Source organism: Aquarana catesbeiana, linkage group LG01 (assembly GCF_042186555.1).
Source record: "Aquarana catesbeiana isolate 2022-GZ linkage group LG01, ASM4218655v1, whole genome shotgun sequence".
Classification (NCBI taxonomy): domain Eukaryota; kingdom Metazoa; phylum Chordata; class Amphibia; order Anura; family Ranidae; genus Aquarana; species Aquarana catesbeiana.
Window position 1 is genome coordinate 94,815,656 of NC_133324.1, and position 20,625 is coordinate 94,836,280.

At 44.5% G+C, this 20,625-nt stretch overlaps 1 protein-coding gene across 4 annotated transcripts in view; it reads left to right on the forward strand.

Annotated features, from left to right (window-relative positions):
- LOC141132932 (C4b-binding protein alpha chain-like) overlaps window positions 1–20,625 on the forward strand; it is a 126,182-nt gene that overhangs the window by 94,158 nt on the left and 11,399 nt on the right. For 3 of the 4 annotated variants that reach the window (XM_073621967.1, XM_073621942.1, XM_073621958.1), the window contains 2 exons: window positions 4,798–4,980; window positions 8,714–8,942. In XM_073621967.1, the coding sequence (XP_073478068.1) occupies window positions 4,798–4,980; window positions 8,714–8,942 (412 nt within the window). Of the gene's footprint in view, window positions 1–4,797; window positions 4,981–8,713; window positions 8,943–9,636; window positions 9,692–20,625 lie in introns of those variants that run through there. The other variant, XM_073621950.1, reaches the window with a different exon arrangement.

Sequence of the window (20,625 nt, forward strand, 5' to 3'; positions counted from 1 at the left end):
TTAGCCTCCGCAACATCTCCAGAATACGCCCCTTTTTAACCAATGACACCACCAAGCTTCTAATTCACTCCCTGGTCATCTCTCGCCTCGACTACTGCAACTCCCTCCTCATTGAATTACCTTTACATAGACTATCCCCCCTTCAGTCCATAAAGAATGCCGCTGCAAGACTCATCCACCTTACCAACCGTTCAGTGTCCTCCACCCCTCTCTGCCAATCCCTCCACTGGCTTCCACTCACCCAACGATCAAAATTCAAAGTACTAACAATAATTTACAAAGCCATCCCCCAGCTATATCACTAACCTAGTCCCAAAATACCAACCAAGCTGCTCTCTTCGGTCCTCCCAAGACCTCCTGCTCTCTAGCTCCCTTGTCACCTCCTCCCATGCTCACCTCCAAGATTTCTCCAGAGCTTCTCCCATCCTTTGGAACTCCCTACCCCAATCTGTCCGACTGTCCCCTAATCTATCCATCTTTAGGCGATCCCTGAAAACCCTTCTCTTTAACCACTTTAGCCCCGGAAGGATTTACCTCCTTCCTGACCAGAGCACTTTTTACAATTTGGCACTGCGTCGCTTTAACTGCTAATTGCGCGGTCATGCAATGCTGTACCCAAACGAAATCTGCGTCACTCTCAGCAAATAGCTTGGGGTGTCTACTTTCCAAAATGGGGTCATTTGGGCGGGTTTTGAACTGTCCTGGCATTTTATGCACAACATTTAGAAGCTTATGTCACACATCACCCACTCTTCTAACCACTTGAAGACAAAGCCCTTTCTGACACTTTTTGATTACATGAAAAAATTATTTTTTTTTTGCAAGAAAATTACTTTGAACCCCCAAACATTATATATTTTTTTAAAGCAAATGCCCTACAGATTAAAATGGTGGGTGTTTCATTTTTTTTTTCACACAGTATTTGCGCAGCGATTTTTCAAACGCATTTTTTGGGGAAAAAACACACTTTTTTAAATTTTAATGCACTAAAACACACTATATTGCCCAAATGTTTGATGAAATAAAAAAGATGATCTTAGGCTGAGTACATGGATACCAAACATGACATGCTTTAAAATTGCGCACAAACGTGCAGTGGCAACAAAATTAATACATTTTTAAAAGCCTTTAAAAGCCTTTACAGGTTACCACTTTAGATTTACAGAGGAGGTCTACTGCTAAAATTACTGCCCTCGATCTGACCTTCGCGGTGATACCTCACATGCATGGTGCAATTGCTGTTTACATTTGACGCCAGACCGACGCTTGCGTTCGCCTTAGCGCGAGAGCAGGGGGGACAGGGGTGCTTTTTTTTTTCTTTATTTTATTTTGCTTTTTTATCTTATTTTTAAACTGTTCCTTTCATTTTTTTTTTTAATCATTTTTATTGTTATCTCAGGGAATGTAAATATCCCCTATGATAGCAACAGGTAGTGATAGGTACTCTTTTTTGAAAAAATTGGGGTCTATTAGACCCTAGATTTCTCCTCTGCCCTCAAAGCATCTGACCACACCAAGATTGGTGTGATAAAATGCTTCCCCAATTTCCCAATGGCGCTGTTTACATCCGGCGAAATCTAAGTCATTAGATTTCTTCTAAAATCTTCCGGTTTCTTAGGCCATAGAGATGTTTGGAGCCACTCTGGTCTCTGATCAGCTCTATGGTCAGCTGGCTGAATCACCGGCTGCATTTTCAGGTTCCCTGTTGAGACAGGAGAGCCAGAGAAAAACACGGAAGACGGTGGGGGGGGCATTCCCTCCCACTGCTTGTAAAAGCAGTCTAGAGGCTAATTAGCCACTAGGATTGCTTTTACATGAAAGCCGACCGCTGGCTGAAAAGAATGATACCAAGATGATACCTAAACCTGCAGGCATCATTCTGGTATAACCACTCAAAGTCATGAATGGCGTACCTGAAGACAAAAAAATGGTTAACAATAAAGCACAGTAAACAGGAAAGTATAAAAAATTGCATACCTGAAAAGCAAACATGATAAAACATAATAACAATAAAACATTGCAGAATAGAATACAGTAAAAAAGAGCAGAACAATAGAGAGAATAGAGAGAGAGAGAACAATAAAACGACAACTATTTTTTTTTATTTTATATTTTTGTTTGTGTTTTTTTTTTCTTTTACATTTTTTTTTGTAACTGTAACTTTTATAACTGTAACCGGTTCCAGGTTCGGGTCTCTCAAAATGCGATGGCATCTTGGGAGACCCTGTGAAAGTGCGCCTAGTCTGTGGAATGCTGTACCCTACGCTAATACTCAACTAGTGTATGGTAGCGTTCAAAACATTCACCAATGCAAAGACCAGGATTGTCAGGACAGGAGGGACAATAATAGCGGGTGTCACGCCTATATCCGCGCTTGCTGCAGACACGACATCTTTTTTGGGGGGGTTTGTTGGGTAGGGGTACTCGGGAGGACATAAAGAAAATGCCTTTCATGCAGCCGACTGCATTTGGTTGGGGATGTGAATGGGGGAAGTACGGGCGCTGCAGAAGTGGTGGGTTCCCAATTAGGATTGGCGAATGCAGCAGGAAGGGCACTATGGGCACGACGGGCCTGTGTTTGTCTTTTTGGTGGCAGCAGGACACTACTTGTGCTTGCCACCTCACCAGCTTGAACTGCACTTATGGGACTCGCCACGTCACCAAGTGTTACTGCAGTGCTGGTTTGACTACGACCGGGGTGTACTAGGTCGCTGGTGCTTGCAAGTTTACCAAAACGCTACCAAAAAAACTGTTAGCGATCGCAGGGATCAGGCCTGACTCTGCGAATGCTGCAGTTATGCGTTTAGTGTTTTGTAAGTGACAGTGATCGATCGATAATGCACTTGGGTGGGCTGGGCCGGGCGGAGGGGCAAAATGCAGGTGCTAGCAGGTATCTGGGCTGATCCCGATAATACTGCGTTTTTGGGAACCCTAAGCTGCTGGGGACGCCAGTATAGATCTGATTGGATCAGATATTGATCCGTTCAGATACTATACCACTAAGGGAGGTGTACGGTGCATGCGTGGGTGTTAGCGCTACTGGCGCTAACCTGATGCTGCTTGGGGCTGGTGCTTGCCAGTTCACCAAAACACTACCAAGAAAACTGTTAGCGATTGCAGGGATCAGGCCTGACTCTGCGAACGCTGCAGTTATGCGTTTAGTGTTTTGTAAGTGACAGTGATCGATCGATACTGCACTTGAGTGGGCTGAGCTGGGCCGGGCGGAGGGGAAAAACGCAGGTGCTAGCAGGTATCTGGGCTGATCCCGCTAACACTGCGTTTTTGGGAACCCTAAACTGCTGGGGACGCTAGTATAGATCTGATCGGATCACATATTGATGCGTTCAGATACTATATCACTAAGGGAGGCGTATGCTGCGTGCGTGGGTGTTAGCGGTCCTGGTGCTAATCTGACGCTGCCTGGGGCGACGCATATCACTGCCGGGCGATCAGGGGGCTATACCTTTATTCGGTAATAAATGGCGGGTGCCCTGACACTATAAAAAAAACCGAACTAACCAGCGTCACCCGTAACGGTTATACGGTGATCAGTGGTGAAAGGGTTAACTAGGGGGCAATCAAGGGGTTAGGTAGTATATGGGGGTCCCTGTCGCTATAAAACGCTGACGGCGAACCTAAATATTTACGTCCCTAACTAGCGTCACCAGCGACACTAATACAGCGATCAGAAAAATGATCGTCTAGCGACACTGGTGATGGGGGGTGATCAAGGGGTTAAAACTTTGTTAGGGGGGTACCCTAGAACTACAGGGGGCTAATACTAACTGCCCTACCACTTCTAACTGTCACAAACTGACGCCATGCAGTAATCAGAAAAAAAAAAAAAATGCTTGGTGTCAGTGTGACGGGGGGGGGGAGGGGTGATTGGGGGGTGATCGGGGGGGGATCGGGGGTGTTTTGTATGCCTGGCATGTTTTACTGTGTGTGTGTGTGTTTGTGCACTCACATTGATGTCTTCTCTCCTTGGCACCGGAACGGAAACTGCCGATCTGAGGAGAGATGACATCACATCCTCTGCCTCTGTGTACTACACAGAGGCAGGGGATGATTGTCATTGGCTGGGAGCGATCGCGAGGGGGGGGGGCCACGATCGGATGGCCTTCCCCTCATCTCTGAACGCTCCCAGACCAAAGCCGACCGCTTCTGGCACCGGGGGGTGGGGGCCCGATCGGACCCCCCGCCCGCGGGAAGGCAATCACGTACCAGGTACGTGATTTTGCCTGCCCGTGCCATTCTGCAGACGTATATCTGCGTTAGGCGGTCGGCAAGTGGTTAAAGAAGCCTATCCTGCTTCTAACTAATACACTGTTTTACTTCCTCCATCAGCTCATCCCCCACAGCTATTACCTTTTGTATCAATTGACCCTTCCTTTTTAGATTGTAAGCTCTAATGAGCAGGGCCCTCTGATTACTCTTGTACCAAATTGTAATGTAACCGTAATGTCTGCCTTTATTTTGTTAAGAGCTGCGCAAACTGTTGGCGCTATATAAAGCCTGTATAATAATAATAATATTATGAGGCACTATTATTTTGCACAATATTACATTTATACATACCCCTTGTAAATAGTAAAAAAAAAAACAAAAAAAAAAACCTGTTACATCAACACTGGTGTTACTGATTGACACTTGTTTATTACCATTGGACATTATATTGCAATTCTGAACTCCAGACAATATTTTTTGGAAGTATGCAGAAATCTAAAAGTGTTACTTTTTATAAATAGTATGACAATTTTTTTTTTTTTTTTTGCATTTTTTATTATTTTCTTGCAGGAACATTCTGTCCAGAGCCCAAATTAATTAATGGAAGAATACAACAAGGAAAGAAAACTTATGGATATTATGTGTCTGATTCAATAACAGTGGCTTGTAATTCAGGATACAAATTAAATGGGAAAAAAAGAGTGATATGTCAAAGAGATTTTCAGTGGAGTGAATTTCCGATCTGTGAGCTGAGTAAGTGTTAGGAACTATGATGCTTGTTAAATAAAGATATATTTAACCACTTCAATACAGGGCATTTTCACCCCCTTCCTGCCCAGGCCAATTTTCAGTTTTCAGCGCTGTCGCACTTTGAATAACAATTGCGCAGACATGCAACACTGTATCCAAATTAAATTATTATCATTTTTTTCCCCACAAATAGAGCTTTCTTTTGGGGGTATTCGATCATCTCTGCGGTTTTTATTTTTTGCGCTATAAACAAAAGAAGAGCGACAAGTTTGAAAAAAAACACAATATTTTTTACTTTTTGCTATAATAAATATCGCAATATTTTTTTTTAAAAAAACTAATTTTTTCCTCAGTTTAGGCCGATATATATTCTTCTACATATATTTGGTAAAAAAAAAAAAAATGCAATAAGCATATATTGATTGGTTTGCGCAAAAGTTATAGTGTCTACAATATTGGGGATAGTTTTATGGCATTTTTATTATTACCGGTATTTTTTTTTTTACTAGTAATGGCGGCGGTCTGCAACTATTATCGTAACTGTGACATTGCGCAGATATCGGACACTTTTGACACCATTTTGGGACCATTCACATTTATACAGCGATCAGTGCTATAAAAATGTACTGATTAATGTATAAATGTCACTGGCAGGGAAGGGGTTAACACTAGGGGACAATCAAGGGGTTAACTGTGTTACCTAGGGAGTGATTCTAACTCTAGGGGGAGGGGACTCACAAGGGGAAGAGACCGATCGTGTTCCTCTGTACTGGGAACACATGATTGGTCTCCTCTCACCTGACAGGACGTGGATCTGTGTGTTTACACACACAGATCCACGTCCCTGCTCTGTCCACGTCCCTGCCCTGCGCACACACCCCAGACGGCCGGGAAGCCCAGGACGTCATATGACGCCCGCCCGGGATGGGAGATCCCTCCTGCGGACATCATATGACTATGGGCAGTATTGAAGTGGTTAAACTAGAGTCGCGCAAACACAATCCTGATAATCAGTGAAAAATTCATATGATAAAAATTTCATATAATAAAAAATTCCATATAATAAAAAAGAGTCAACATGTTTAAAAAGAAATTGATAATTGTTGAATATCAATGACATCCACAACCATAACTGGAAGAAATCCTCCAGTGATATCACCACCACCAAGAGCCAAAATGCTTGCTTACCAGCTGTTGTTGACCCCGTGTTATTCGAGGTCAAACACGCTTTGGCTTAATACCCAGCCTGGGCATTTACACACCTATGAGTCTTCTTGGGTGCCTACATCGATCCTCCCAGTAGCGATGTCATGAGTTCACGGGTCTGTGTTGCATATCTCACTGGATTTTTTTCAGCTTCTTTTTTAGTCATGTGGCAAGCAGAGTCCTCTTCACCTTTCTCTGGCACTGGGCAGTTCTCAAAGTGTATCATTTAGGTTGAGCTTGAGCAGGCTAGAGATTTCCGCTCCTTCTGTGCTGTCTAGACTGACATTTGGTGACAGTACTGCGGAGGGAAGGAAGTGGATGTTAAAGGGTCACAAATTTTGCACCACGTTGGGAAACAGACCTGTGAACTCATGACATCTCTACCAGGAGGATCGAAGTAGGCACCCAAGAGGACTTATAGGTGTGTAAAGGCCCGGGCTGGGTATTAAGCCAAAGCATGTTTGACCTCCTATAACACGGGGTCAACAACAGCTGGTAAGCAAGCATTTTGGCACTTGGTGGTGGTGATATCACAGGAAGATTTCTTACAGTTATGGTGGTGGATGTTGTTGATATTCAATCAATTATTAATTTATTTCTACACATGTGGACTCTTTTTTATTATATGGAATTTTTGGTTATATGAAATTTTTATCATATGAATTGTTCACTGATTATCAGGATTGTGTTAGCATGACTCTAGTTTAAATTGATTATTTGCTACTGTACATATCTTGCAGAAGAGTTGCAGCTTGGATGAATTATTATTATTTTTGATATTCATTCACATTAGCACATTTTTTCTCCTCCTTTTTTTTTGTTAAATAAAGTGAATGAACTAAGTCAGGGGATGCCAGGAAGGATGCAGATGATGCTACCTGGAACCTTATGAAAATGTGGCCAAGCTGGCAGTTTAGCTTTTTTGTATATTAAAAAGGTACTTCAATTCTGCCGTTGCCTATCCCTACCTGCCTTAACACAAAAGCTTGCTATACACTAGTAGAATTTCACTTGAAATTTTTCCTTTTAAGAATATTGATTCAATTTTCTAATCTGGATTGTGGTCAAATCTAAATTTATTTTTGAACACAAGACAAGAAACTTTGAAGGAGCAGGATGGAAAAAAAGAATGGATGGAAGAAAAGGGTTTTTAGTAGCATATGTGGTTTTCATTCTGTAGAGTTCATTAAATTCAAAATTGAATGGTAAAAGCAAACTACATTTTGAATTACTTTTGAAGACCATTCGTCAACCTATTCTTATTTGAAAATCTACTACTGTATTGCCAGCTTTAGCCAGGTCAAGTAGGTGGGATGTAGATACACATGATTTGCTGCTTCTAGAATTAACCAATACCGGCTTAACATTTAAAACCCAACTTTACCTCTGAAATAATAAAAAAAATCTTTTGCCCAGCATGTTTTTAAAAAAAAAAAAAAAAAACAATAAATGCATACCTCCTCTCTGGCTCTATACCTTAGATGCACTGCACTATGGCCCAGTGCTGGTCCTCTTCTGGGTTGAATAACACCAAGTGTCATTCCATACACTTCCTGGAAGTCCAAGCCATTATGGTTGCTCCACTCTGGGGTCATGACATCAACAGGGGTTACAGTACTGTTGCACAGTTCTATGCAGAAGTAAAGATTGCCTTCCGTCTGTGCTGAACAACCAAAGGAAGGACCTATGATGTGACCAGCCAGAAAACAGCTGGATTTAGGGCATGTATTCTATGATTTGGAAAAATAGTGACCATGGGTGGGGCTTCTGGGAGGACCGAGACATGGGGGAGGGGAAGTTGGAAAAGCTGAAGGTGAGCTTTGATAGCTGAGGTGAGACAGCGTCTCCTTTTCTACTTTGTTAATATGAGTCTGAATGATCAAATCATATTCATGTCTATGCAAGGGGTCACATTGATCATAAGCTCGCAATGAGGTTGCTTTACTAAAGGAATGGAGCATATCCACTCTCAAAGGGAACTTTTCCTTATTTTAGTGAATGACGTGGAACAAAGTGAAAATGTAATTTGCAAGGAGTATTCAAACATGCACTAACGAATAAAAAAAAAAAACAATAAAAAAAAAAGAAAAGAAAAGATTTTTGCTTACACTGAATGACGGAAGTCAGTGCAACTGCATTAATATTCTCTTTGCAAAGTGAATTTTCACTTAACTGAATGAAGGAGCTGAAGTTGTGCTAGCTTCAATCATCCAACTATGTGCAAGCAAAAAGCCTGTTTTATGTTCTTAAATTTTACTTGCGCATGATTGGGTAGTTTTTTTTTTTTTTTTTGCAATGTTTGGAATAGTGAACATACTCTACTCCCTTAGTAAATCAGGATCAGAGCATACAGGATATTTTTGGAAGCTCACTAGATCTCTGTCAGGATGAATATGTATTTTTTTTTTTGCACTTGTCGTATTGCTAAAATAAAAAGCTTTTAATGGTATATTTAATAGATCAAAAAGGAGCAAATAAGAGAAGTTAATTTTCAGGGTTTACATATATAATATTTTCTTATTTTTTGTAGAAAAAGGCTGCCGTTCACCAAAAATTGCGAATGGGCGAATAACTCAGAAAAATGACGTTCCTTACGATCCTGAAATTCATGGCCATGGATTCTCTACTTCAGATGTAGTTGAAATCATGTGTGATAGCGGCTATAGACTTCAAGGAAGAAGCCAGAGCACATGCAGTGAAGAACCTTGGCTATACTTTGGCGTTGACTATGTATGGTCACCAAAGCTGCCAACCTGCGAGTAAGTTTGTCATGTTTATATATTATGCTACATATGGAGAAAAAAAAATGATATTACCGTATGCAGCTCTCAGAGTCAACGAAGCCACAAGACTGTACAGAGAAATTACTGTGTAACTTTGTAAATGGCAATGGGTGGGATTTATTAAAACTGGAGCACTCAGAATTTGGTGCAGCTGTGCATGGTAGCCAATCAGCTTTTAACTTCAGCTTATTCAATTAAGTAGGCTCTGAGGAAGAAGGTATTCCTTCAAAACGTGTCAACCAGAAGTGGTTTTCGTGTCCTCTCCTTTATCGCCTGGAGACTGTTGATACCAGACTGATTAGGGCTTTTACACTGTGGTTTTTCCTTCACACGTTTGTAAGTAGTTTTTAATTCACTCTCTTATTAAACTTATCAAAGGATAATGCACAAGGTTGGTGCGCTCTCTTTCTTTTTTCTTGTTTGACTGCTAGGATATCCCTATCCTGGAGGGCAGCAAGGCCTGAGACATTATCCATATCGAACTCTAGATCACCTGATCAACACACTTGTGCGCAAGAGTATTTGTTTGCTGTATTCAATTAAGCTTTTACAATTAAATCTCAAAGCCGATTGGTTTCTATGCAGAGCTGCACCAGATTATGCCCACTCCAGTTTTAGTAAACCCCCCGTGATGTGTTTGTAAGATGTTATACTCTTTTTGTTTGTGTAGATTGCCTTTCTCAACCTTGAAAATCCAAAGGAACCCTTGAAATAACTTTTAGGTCACTGTACATTAGCAAGATCAGAACCTTGGATGTTGTCACAGGCATGGCCAGAGCGGAGGCTGTTGGAGAGGACTGTGTGCAAGCCTGTTGCCCACCGATTATGGGCCCTAGCATTTGAGGTGAATGAGAAATCCAGTCTGAACTGTATTAATCGGACTCAGTCATGTATATATTGTATGGGGACTCCTTACTGTATATTTGTGTCCCTGAAGAGGGAGGGGGGATTCCTCCAGCAGCCCCCTGCTGATAAGACTGATTCGTTCTGCTGGGACACATCCTGTGAGGAGATGCTGGTGTTATCAACATGTGTTTATGTTAATTGAGAGAGCTGATCACATTAGCCACCAGCCCTGGATAATAGACGAATGGTCTAGGCTGAGGAGGGGGGAGATTGTTGTTTGTATTGTTAATTGTATTAATGTGTGAAGCTCGGTGCCCACAAGACTGTCATCTGGTCTGGGTACATTTTGTAGTAAATTAGGTCATGTTAATTAGGTTAGCTTTGAGTCATCCCTGCTGTATAAAGGTCTGTGAGATCTCAAAATAAAGGCAGTTCTGATGTACTCCAAGACTGGTGTTGTCTAGTTCTTGGGGGTTCCTATAGCCAGATCCATTGGACTCGTGTTCCAGAACTTAGGAAGCGGTATACTGACGGAAGCACTCAAGCGGAGTGTGGGGCGTTCCGTGACATTGGTGGCAAGCAGCGGGAAAGCTTCCTGAAGTCTGAAGTCTGGGACATCCAAACCTCCAACTGGATCCAAGATCAGCATAGCAGACTTCAGTCACCCCAGCGGAGATATGGACCTGGCATCAGAATTCCCGGGGCTGCTGCGGATCATCCTTTCAACGTACACCAGGACTGTGTCTGAGGATGAATACCTGGAGCTCAGGCAGCTGATTCGGGTGGAGCTCTGGATTGCAGCCCTCCGTCTCGCTGGTATAAAACAGGGCAAGTGCTTTCCAACCCAAGAGCAACGGGCCAGTGACCAACGGGCATTGCGGATGGCATTCCTGGGAGAGCAGCCCCAGGAGCAATGGGTGACTGAGTTGGACAGGTTGGTCCAGCGGGAGATAGAGCTGGACAATCGATATCGGGCTCTGCAATGGCACGCAGAGGAGGGATATTTAGGGGAGACAACAGAATGCTCTCCGGAGGGATATGACTTTGGCGGCCCTGGATTGCTGTGGGAGAACCTTACAGATCTTTTTATGTTTGGTGATGAAGGGGAACCTGACCTTGAGGACATGAGAGACTATAGAGAGTCTATGCTCGGTCTTGCAGGGGTCTCAGAGCTCAAACCTGATCTGGACCATTTGCTAAGGAAGGAGCAGCATCTGGAAAGGGCATACAGGAAACTGCTAGAACAAGTTCAGCAGCATGCCAGAGAATCGGCAGTGGAAAATCCGGAGATTGCCGTCCCCAAACCTGAAGTGCTGACAACAGGGCAGAGCTCTGCTAACCTCTGTCCAGAAATGATAACATCTTCTGGGTTCCATGGACAGGAGATGGTGAACCCCTATTCCCCGACATCAGTTGCAGAGACATGGGATTTGATAGACTTTTCTGCTGAGGAAGAACAACCTGATGAGCCTCCAGCAGAAGAGCTGCTATCAGGGCCAAAGTTCACTGTGTTCTGCCCAGCACCAACAGTGGCTTTGGCCTTCCTGAGAGAAGAGGTAGTCGGCCTTTCTCCCACAACACTGACAGGGACATGTGATTTTCTGCCAGCAGCATCTATGGAGTTAAAACAAACTTCTCCAGCTGAAGATCTGGTAACTGAACAGAGGGTCCAAGACCTCTGTCCCACACTTTTACCACTTCCAGAGACTGGGGATTTAATAGACATTTCTGTAGAGGAGGAACCACCTAGCAAACCCCCAGCAGAAGTGCTGGCAACCGGACACAGGGTCCAAGACCTCTGCCCCACACCTGCAGCAATTGTGGAGGCTCAGGGTGAGAAGATGGCAATCACTTCCCAGCAGCAGATACAGGGGGAGAAGGGAGAGGAGGTGTGTGTTGTCCCTCCCCAACAGTTGGCCAGGGTGGAGGAAGTGGGCTTTCCTCCCCAGCAAAGATCCGTGTACCTGGGAGACAGTACCATCGACATGTCGTCCCAGCAGCCAGATGAGGGAATGGAAAAGGAAGCAGCCGGCTCACCTCCCCAATGGCAGCTACACAGTTTGGGAGTGGAGGAAGCCAGCTGCCTGCCCCAACAGTTAGCCGGAGCAGAGGATGCGGAGTCCCCAGCAGAAGTGCTGGCAACAGGGCAGAGTGCTACCAACCTCTGCCCAGCACCGGCAACAACTACAGAGTTCCAGGGAGGCGGGGCAGTCAGCCTCCCTCTCCAACAGTTAGCCGGAACAGATGGTGTGGGGTTTCCAGCAGAAGGGCTGGCAACAGGGCCGAGGACTGCTGGACTCTGCCCTCAACTAACAGAGGATGGATTTCCTGTGAAGGTGGATGGAACTTCAGTCTCCACCTGTATACCCCAGGGATGCTGGGCAGTGGGCCCAGATCCCCAACAGCATGACAGAGTGAGCCCAGTCACCCTGTCTTCTCTCCAGCGGCAGATATGTTCTCTGAGAGAGGCAGAGGATGGCTGGGTGAGTAATGCACTGTTTGGGATAATTTGTTTGGGGTACTGTGTGGGTACAGGCAGTAGAGGACTGGAGCTGTTTACTAACTTCGGAGTCAACCCGTCTGGGGTCTCCTCCTGTGTTAGTCTCCTGCTGAAAGGGGAGAAATGTCACGGGCATGGCCAGAGCGGAGGCTGTTGGAGAGGACTGTGTGCAAGCCTGTTGCCCACCGATTATGGGCCCTAGCATTTGAGGTGAATGAGAAATCCAGTCTGAACTGTATTAATCGGACTCAGTCATGTATATATTGTATGGGGACTCCTTACTGTATATTTGTGTCCCTGAAGAGGGAGGGGGGATTCCTCCAGCAGCCCCCTGCTGATAAGACTGATTCATTCTGCTGGGACACATCCTGTGAGGAGATGCTGGTGTTATCAACATGTGTTTATGTTAATTGAGAGAGCTGATCACATTAGCCACCAGCCCTGGCTAATAGACGAATGGTCTAGGCTGAGGAGGGGGGAGATTGTTGTTTGTATTGTTAATTGTATTAATGTGTGAAGCTCGGTGCCCACAAGACTGTCATCTGGTCTGGGTACATTTTGTAGTAAATTAGGTCATGTTAATTAGGTTAGCTTTGAGTCATCCCTGCTGTATAAAGGTCTGTGAGATCTCAAAATAAAGGCAGTTCTGATGTACTCCAAGACTGGTGTTGTCTAGTTCTTGGGGGTTCCTATAGCCAGATCCATTGGACTCGTGTTCCAGAACTTAGGAAGCGGTATACTGACGGAAGCACTCAAGCGGGGTGTGGGGCGTTCCGTGACAGATGTGTTCAGGTCCGGGCACCTGAATGAATGTCACATTGGGACACAGTGGCTGTGTCTGTGTAGCTGTGTGTTCCAAAAGACATCTGTGGGACTGCCAGTACGTAGATGCATGTAACAGCTGTGCATCCCTGTGGCGGCAAAACATGGCCCTGCTCGGGGCACACAAGTAAACACCGTGTGAATGGGGCTTTAAAGGAAGTTGAAAATAGCAGACTTGCTGGCCAGATCACTAGGTGGCAATAAAATAAAAAAATACAAAAGAGAAAAGAAAAACAATTATTACCAACCAACATATATAAAGCCTAAGTGTAGTTAAAGTGGAAAAAAAAAAAAAACACAGAAAGTTCAACACAAGGGACATAACTCACAGTCAGTAGGATGTGTCCCTTGGGCTGATTTCTCTTCTTTTAGTATAAGAAACTTCTCTGACCATGCCCCACCCACCCCCGCCGCCATTATCTTCCAGTGTGGTGGGAGTTAACAATTAAATGGCTATCAAAAGCTCTCGTCAAGAGAGACCAATAATGCCCAGCTTTTCCACACAGTTCCTCTATTCATAATAGCCTTACTTTAGCCATTTATTCTTCCAAAACAAATACACTTTTGCTTACTGGTACTGACTAGTATTCCAATGTTACTCTTCTACCTCAGTTTCTCCACATTAGTCAGCTAATGTGACCTCAGTGCTAAAGGAGAGGGGCACAGGAGGGTCAAACAAGGATGCCGTGTAGGTGACCGACATCCTCCTTATCAACTGATGAAATAATTGGTTGTTAGGATGACGGTGGCTAGAAGGTCATAATGGTGCATAATGAAAACCTGTGGCTTTGTGTAACTAAAAGGTAGGCTTCATCGACCTGCTGGCTTGTATACATTTTTTGGGACATTTTTAGGCATTTTGCCAAGGCACCCCTGAAGAAACCTTAAGGCACCCCAGGGTGCCTGAGCACCCTGGTGAAAAAGGCTGCTCTAAAGAGAGGACAGGTGAATATCCATTCATAGATAATGTTTCATTCATTCAAGTTAAGCCGCCATCAGGTACCCACTGTGCCTCAGCTATATCCTAGATCATCCAATCTTGGGGAACTAGCTGTCAAACTAACTAACTAACTAACTAACTAACTAACTAACTAACTAACTAACTAAGCTTTAAAGATGGATAGATATCTCAAAGTCATGACTTGGTGAGTCAGCTGCCCATCTTCTAAGCCAGGGATGTCAAACTCAATATCATTTGCGGGCCACATCAGCATTATGGTTGCCCTCTAAGGGCCAAATGTATCTGTAAGATTGTATAAATGTACTCAGAGAGTAGGTGCAGGAACTCAACCACGCTCCCCCACCCGCCAAACTGCATCGAACAGTGGGAGTATCTTAAAGGGGGAATAAATACCAGGAGCGTGCTACGTGCAGAGTTCAGGGGTGCCCTATGCACAGAGTGCAAAGTTCAGAGGTGCCCTATGCATAAAGTGCAGTGTTCAGGAGTACCTTATGCACAGAGTGCAGAGTTCAGGGATGTGCTAGGTACAGAATGCAGAGTTCAGGAGTGCGCTGTGTACAGAGTGTGAGGTTTACGGGTGTGCTATGCAGTGTGCAGGGTTCAACTCTCTTTCACAGGGTGTCCACTTCTCCTCAGTTGTGACCTCACACATCTCCCTCCACAGCCCTCATCTTCCCCCCATCCCCAAAAGCTCCTCGCATCTCACCTTCCGGGCCCAGCTCTAGTGTAGGCGGCTCTGTCTTTCTCACTTGCAGGGAGGTCATTGGTCAGCGTCTGTGCACCGAGGCCAGAGCCGTCTTTAATATGGATTGGACCCTGGGCAAAAAATGTCTTGCCCCCCCCCACCTTCCATGCAGTTTTGTTCTCCACCTGCTCTGAGACATACAATAAATAGCAGATAGACTCAAAATCAGTTTACTGAATCAGATCAGGCAGCGATTGTGATTGGTTGCCAGAGGTTACAGTGTCTCATTAGTGCTCACTGACTGGTTGCTACAGGTTACAGCACACATTACGGCTCACTGATTAGTTGCTAGAGGTTCCAGCACATGATTTCTGCTTGTTAATTGGTTGCTAGAGATTACTGCACATCATTACCGCTTACTGATTGGTTGCTAGAGGTTACAGCACATCATCTCCTCACTGCTTGCACACCATGGACTGGGGAGGTGAGGGGACCCATTAATAAACAGAAAACTCCTAGGGATCCCAGGACTCTTGGGATCAGTGGCAGTGCTGGGGGGAGGGGAGGGTGTGATCAATGGTAATGTTGATTTTTTTCTTTACCGACTATCAATATAAAGAGGAGTTTCAACACTGGATAACCAATGTAATAGGGGTTTACACTGACCACTAATGTACTAGAAGCATTCACAGTAACCACCAATGTAAGGAGGGATTTACACTGACCACCAATGTAAGGGGGACATTCACACTGGCCACTAGTGTAAATGAAATGATTCTACACCAAGCACCAATGTAATGTGAAGATTTACACTGACCACCAATGTAACTCTGAGACATTCAGCCTGTGTTCATATTTGTGTGCATCAGGAACGCATGCAAAATTGCTTTCCTGACACCACAGAAACATGCTGCTCTTTAGCAGATACACAGCAGTGCCATTAATTGTTAATGACACACTGACGCATCTGCTGACATGTGCCTTGGCACCGTGTGATTTTAAAAAAGGGTTTGGGACTTTCTTCCACATTTGTATCGCATAGAGCAGCCCTTTAAAATGAATGGGCTGCCCAACACGTGACCTACATCTTTATCCACCCTGTCAGTACACCTTTGCATCCTAAAACCCATGCTAACATCTGCACCCCAAACCTACCCCATCATCTGCACTCCAGTCCCCTTCCCCTTTAACTCTACCTGCCTCCTCTGCTCATCTTTGCACCCACCTTCCTTACCTCCATACATTCCCTCCATGCCTACTTGTGCACCCCAAACTGTAATTCCTTCTCTGCCAACCTCTGCACACCCCACACTACCCCACCCAACACTAATTTGCTTACCTTTGCAGAACAGGCTGACGGTGAGCTTAATGACCACAGTTGTAGGCAGGACTTTCAAGCATGCCCCTTTATCTCCCAGTGGGCAGCATTCAGTATAGGTGATGATTGATATAACCTCAGGGGGGCATGATATACATATGAATACCACCTCTATTTACATATGAATGCTGCTAGTCCGCCACAATTTACATATGAATTCAGTCGCTATTTATATATCAATGCCAGTCTTTACATGTAAACACAGGGTTTGCAGGTGAGTCATCCGTACACAACAACAGGACAGAGCTGGGCAGCATTAGTAACAGGACTTCACACTGAGATATCAGGAGAGAGCACAGGACTAAGACCTCAAGGGAAGAGGAAATTTAAACTGGGATAGATGGCACGTATGAGGCAGCTGCTTTGGGCCCCACAACAATGACAGGGCCCAGGGCAGCTGCCCCTGCCTTAAAGACGGCCCTGACCCAGGCACAGATGGGGAATCACAGAGCAGCTTACCACATAATGACCCATCCCACACTGCACCTGCATCTCCCTCATCCCCACTGTGAGTGCAGGAGTAGAGGGCGAGAACTGGAGGTGGCTGAACAGAGTTCTGCCACGTCCTGGATGAAAAAAAGCACTGGGTGCAAGGGCCACATGACACGCGTTCTATGCCATGGATTACTTTTAGAGCAGTTGTTTGTTTTTTGTTTTTTCAAAAGCAAGTTTATTTGTAATTAAACAACAAAACATACAGGCATGGTACAAGGTATATGTAACATTATTAAGTCACAAAACAAGCATATGCAGATATCCTATCCTAGTTACCCAATGAGCCGTATCTGTTTGTGTTTGCTGGCTTCCAGGGTGATCTCTAGATTGCATGTAGCTTCCTGGCTTCATGAACTCCTATAGCTATCTATCTATACACATTATAATATAATCCCTGCGTGTCCATCTAGACAACAGTAGACTCTAAGTTTTCATGTAGTTATATTAGCCTAATCATTACAGGTGTCGGGGGACTCAAGCCACCTATCCCAGACCTTGTTGTATTTGGCAGGGCACCCCATGTGTCGATATGACTTCCTTGTATGGTAGAGTTGAGTTTATTTCCCCTATCCAAGCTTGGACCATGGGGGGTGTATTCCGCATCCAGTGTCTAGCTATCAACTTCCTAGCACTGAACAGAGTCTTGTACAAGAATGTGGCTAGAAATTTGTCAATTGAGGTGTCTGGGAGTAAGCCCAATAGGCACATTTTCGAGTCTAGTTGTAAAGGCGAGCCCATGCGGTCATGCAAAAATTGTATAATTTGCGTCCAGTAAGTCTGGATGTCTGGACACGTCCATATCAAATGGTAGAATGCACAAGGGTGGTCTGCACATCTCGGGCATCTCGGGTTTTGGTTGGCATGATATTTAACGATTCGTGCTGGTGTGAGATAAGATTTATGTATAATATACAGTTGGCTCAACTGCTCGGAGAGTCTAGGGGAAACTTTTTTTTGTGTTTTCCAGAATCTCCTCCCAGTCCACTTCCTCCAACGGGCCCACATCCTCCTCCCATCTATTCTTAGAAGTGTCTATGATCCGTGCTACTGAACGAATTCTCAATATATTGTACAAAGTAGAGATCAATTTGGAGGGGTCTTCGCCAGTTATAACATCTACCATGGTTAATGTTTGTGGATTGGGGAAACCGTCTGCAAATTGGGCCTGAAGGGCGTGACGCATCTGTGCATATCTGAATATCATATGTGAAGGTAGATCAAACTCGTCATGCAGTGTTTGAAAACTACGGACTCCAAGTGGGGTAATTACTTGGTGCAAATACAATATTCCCTTGGATGCCCAGATGCTAGTACCCGGGATTCAAAGAAAAAAGCAGTACAGCGCATTAATTAAACTAAATATATAAACAACTAAAAGTCCAGTATAAAAAGAATGCAGGTAAAATCCAGTGATTCTTCCAGTGATACTAGTGACATGAGGTAAAAATGTTGCAGGGTGACTGTGGTGACAAACGTGGACCTCCACCTTCAGTGATACTAGCCGCTCACCTCAATAGATGGACCCCTGAGTGAATTAGTCAGGTCAAACACAGCAGTTCCCTCACCAGGGAATTAATCAGGAGGAGATGAGTGCACCGTAAAACATCAGCAGCAGCAGCTTTCAGTAACCAACAGACAGGCAGTAATCACATGTAAAAGATAAGGAAGGAATCTAGTGCTCCCTGAATGATAATCAAATCAATTTAATAAAAAAGCGAAAGAACTCACAATAAAATGCACGCGTTACGTCCCTCAAAGTGGGCGGGACTTCCTCAGCGGCCGCTGAGGAAGTCCCGCCCATTTTGAGGGACGTAACGCGTACGGCAAGGAGAACGTGCCCTGATCGTGACGTCACCCGCGCTCCGCTCGTCCATCCTCTATGGGACATCCATTCCTTCCATGCTTTTATCCTCCGCACTGGGGTACAGTGCATTTTATTGTGAGTTCTTTCGCTTTTTTATTAAATTGATTTGATTATCATTCAGAGAGCACTAGATTCCTTCCTTATCTTTTACATGTGATTACTGCCTGTCTGTTGGTTACTGAAAGCTGCTGCTGCTGATGTTTTACGGTGCACTCATCTCCTCCTGATTAATTCCCTGGTGAGGGAACTGCTGTGTTTGACCTGACTGATTCACTCAGGGGTCCATCTATTGAGGTGAGCGGCTAGTATCACTGAAGGTGGAGGTCCACGTTTGTCTTCACAGTCACCCTGCAACATTTTTACCTCATGTCACTAGTATCACTGGAAGAATCACTGGATTTTACCTGCATTCTTTTTATACTGGACCTTTAGTTGTTTATATATTTAGTTTAATTTATGCGCTGTACTGCTTTTTTCTTTGATGCACATTTTGGGATTTGATAAATTTTACCCTCAGTATCACAGCTGCTGCTTGATTAGGGATTTTGGTTTGCGCTGGTTGATCTTGTTTTCATTAGTACCCGGGATTGACAACAGCTCCCTTAATTGGGGGTTATGTCAGAGAGGCATGTGCGAGTGGACAAAATCAGCTCCGGTCATTCTGAGCGCACTCTCCCATATGCGTTTGTGATGTGCCAGTAATAGATTTCGGCCCTCCACACCCCTCCTACCCCCTCCGCCTCTGAATAGTACTTGTAAGGTAGAGTGCGTGTTGCTATTCGGCCTTTTACATGTCAGAGCTTGGTATCTAGGACCGTCTGTCTTATGGAGATGGTAAAAATGGGACAGCTGGGCAGCTATATAATATGAGTGAAAGTCTGGGAGAGCTGCTTCCCCCGATGAGGTCGGGTTTTTGAGGGTATTCCACGCCAACTTATGCCTACTGGGGCCCCAGATAAAGGTGTTAAGGATACTATCTAGCGTTTTGAAGATTTTTTATGGGATTAGTATCGGTGAGTGCCAAAACATATACAGGAATTTTGATAATAAAATCATTTTGACAAGATTGATCCTTCCCATCATGCCTAATGGGAGTCGGGCCCAGGATTGCGTTTGGGTTTTCAAGTAGGCGAACAGCGGCTCCACATTGTTAGGTATGTATTCTAGGAGTTCTCTGGTGACCTGTATTCCTAGATATTGTATGGAGGACACCCTGTGTAGTGGAAGGGACGCAGCATCTCGTGTAGGCGGGGACGGGTCTAGGGGTAAGATCTGCGACTTAGTTCAATTTATGCACAGTCCTGAGTGTTTTCCAAAGAAATGGTCTGGAGGGCAGCCTGCAAGGACGGGCCCATATCCTCCAAATACAGGAGCATGTCATCCGCGTACATGCTCACCGTCTCCATTAGGGATCCCAACCGTAGACCACGGATATTTGGATTTGTTCTGAGTGATATGGCAAGTGGTTCTGCAGCTAGGGCATATAATATTGGGGCCCTGCCGAGTCCCCCGACCCAGAGGGAAGGGGTCAGACAACCGCCCATTCACTGCCACTCGGGCCTCTGGGGAGAAGTATAGCAACCTAACCCATTTAATAAAATTTGGACCAAATCCATATCCCCTCAGGCATTCCCACAAGAATCCCCACTCCACAGAATCAAACGCCTTATCACTGCTCTAGTGCCCACTGTCTTGTGGCTCGCCTGAAGGTTCATGTGGAGTCTTCGAATATTCATGGCTGTTTTTCTTGCGTCTATCTAGCACGGTTACTCTGTGGTATAAGCAAGGAAGCTGAGATTTCTGCAGTGTGTAAATGTGCTTTACTATACAAAGATGCTGTACATAGAAAAACTATTACAATATTAGGAATACAATACAAGACTGACAGATATCTATAAGAAGCAAAATGCCTAGCAAACTGAACAGCCTATAATAGTAATAGCCTATAATAGTACAAATACACTTAAAGGTTACTTACCTTCTGTTACTGTATGTTCGTGATCTCCATTGGCAACAATTCTTCTGGAGCATCAGGCACTGTTCTTCTATCATGGGTGGTTTCTGATGTTACAGCATGATGGTGTGTGTGTGTGTGTGTCTCTACTCAC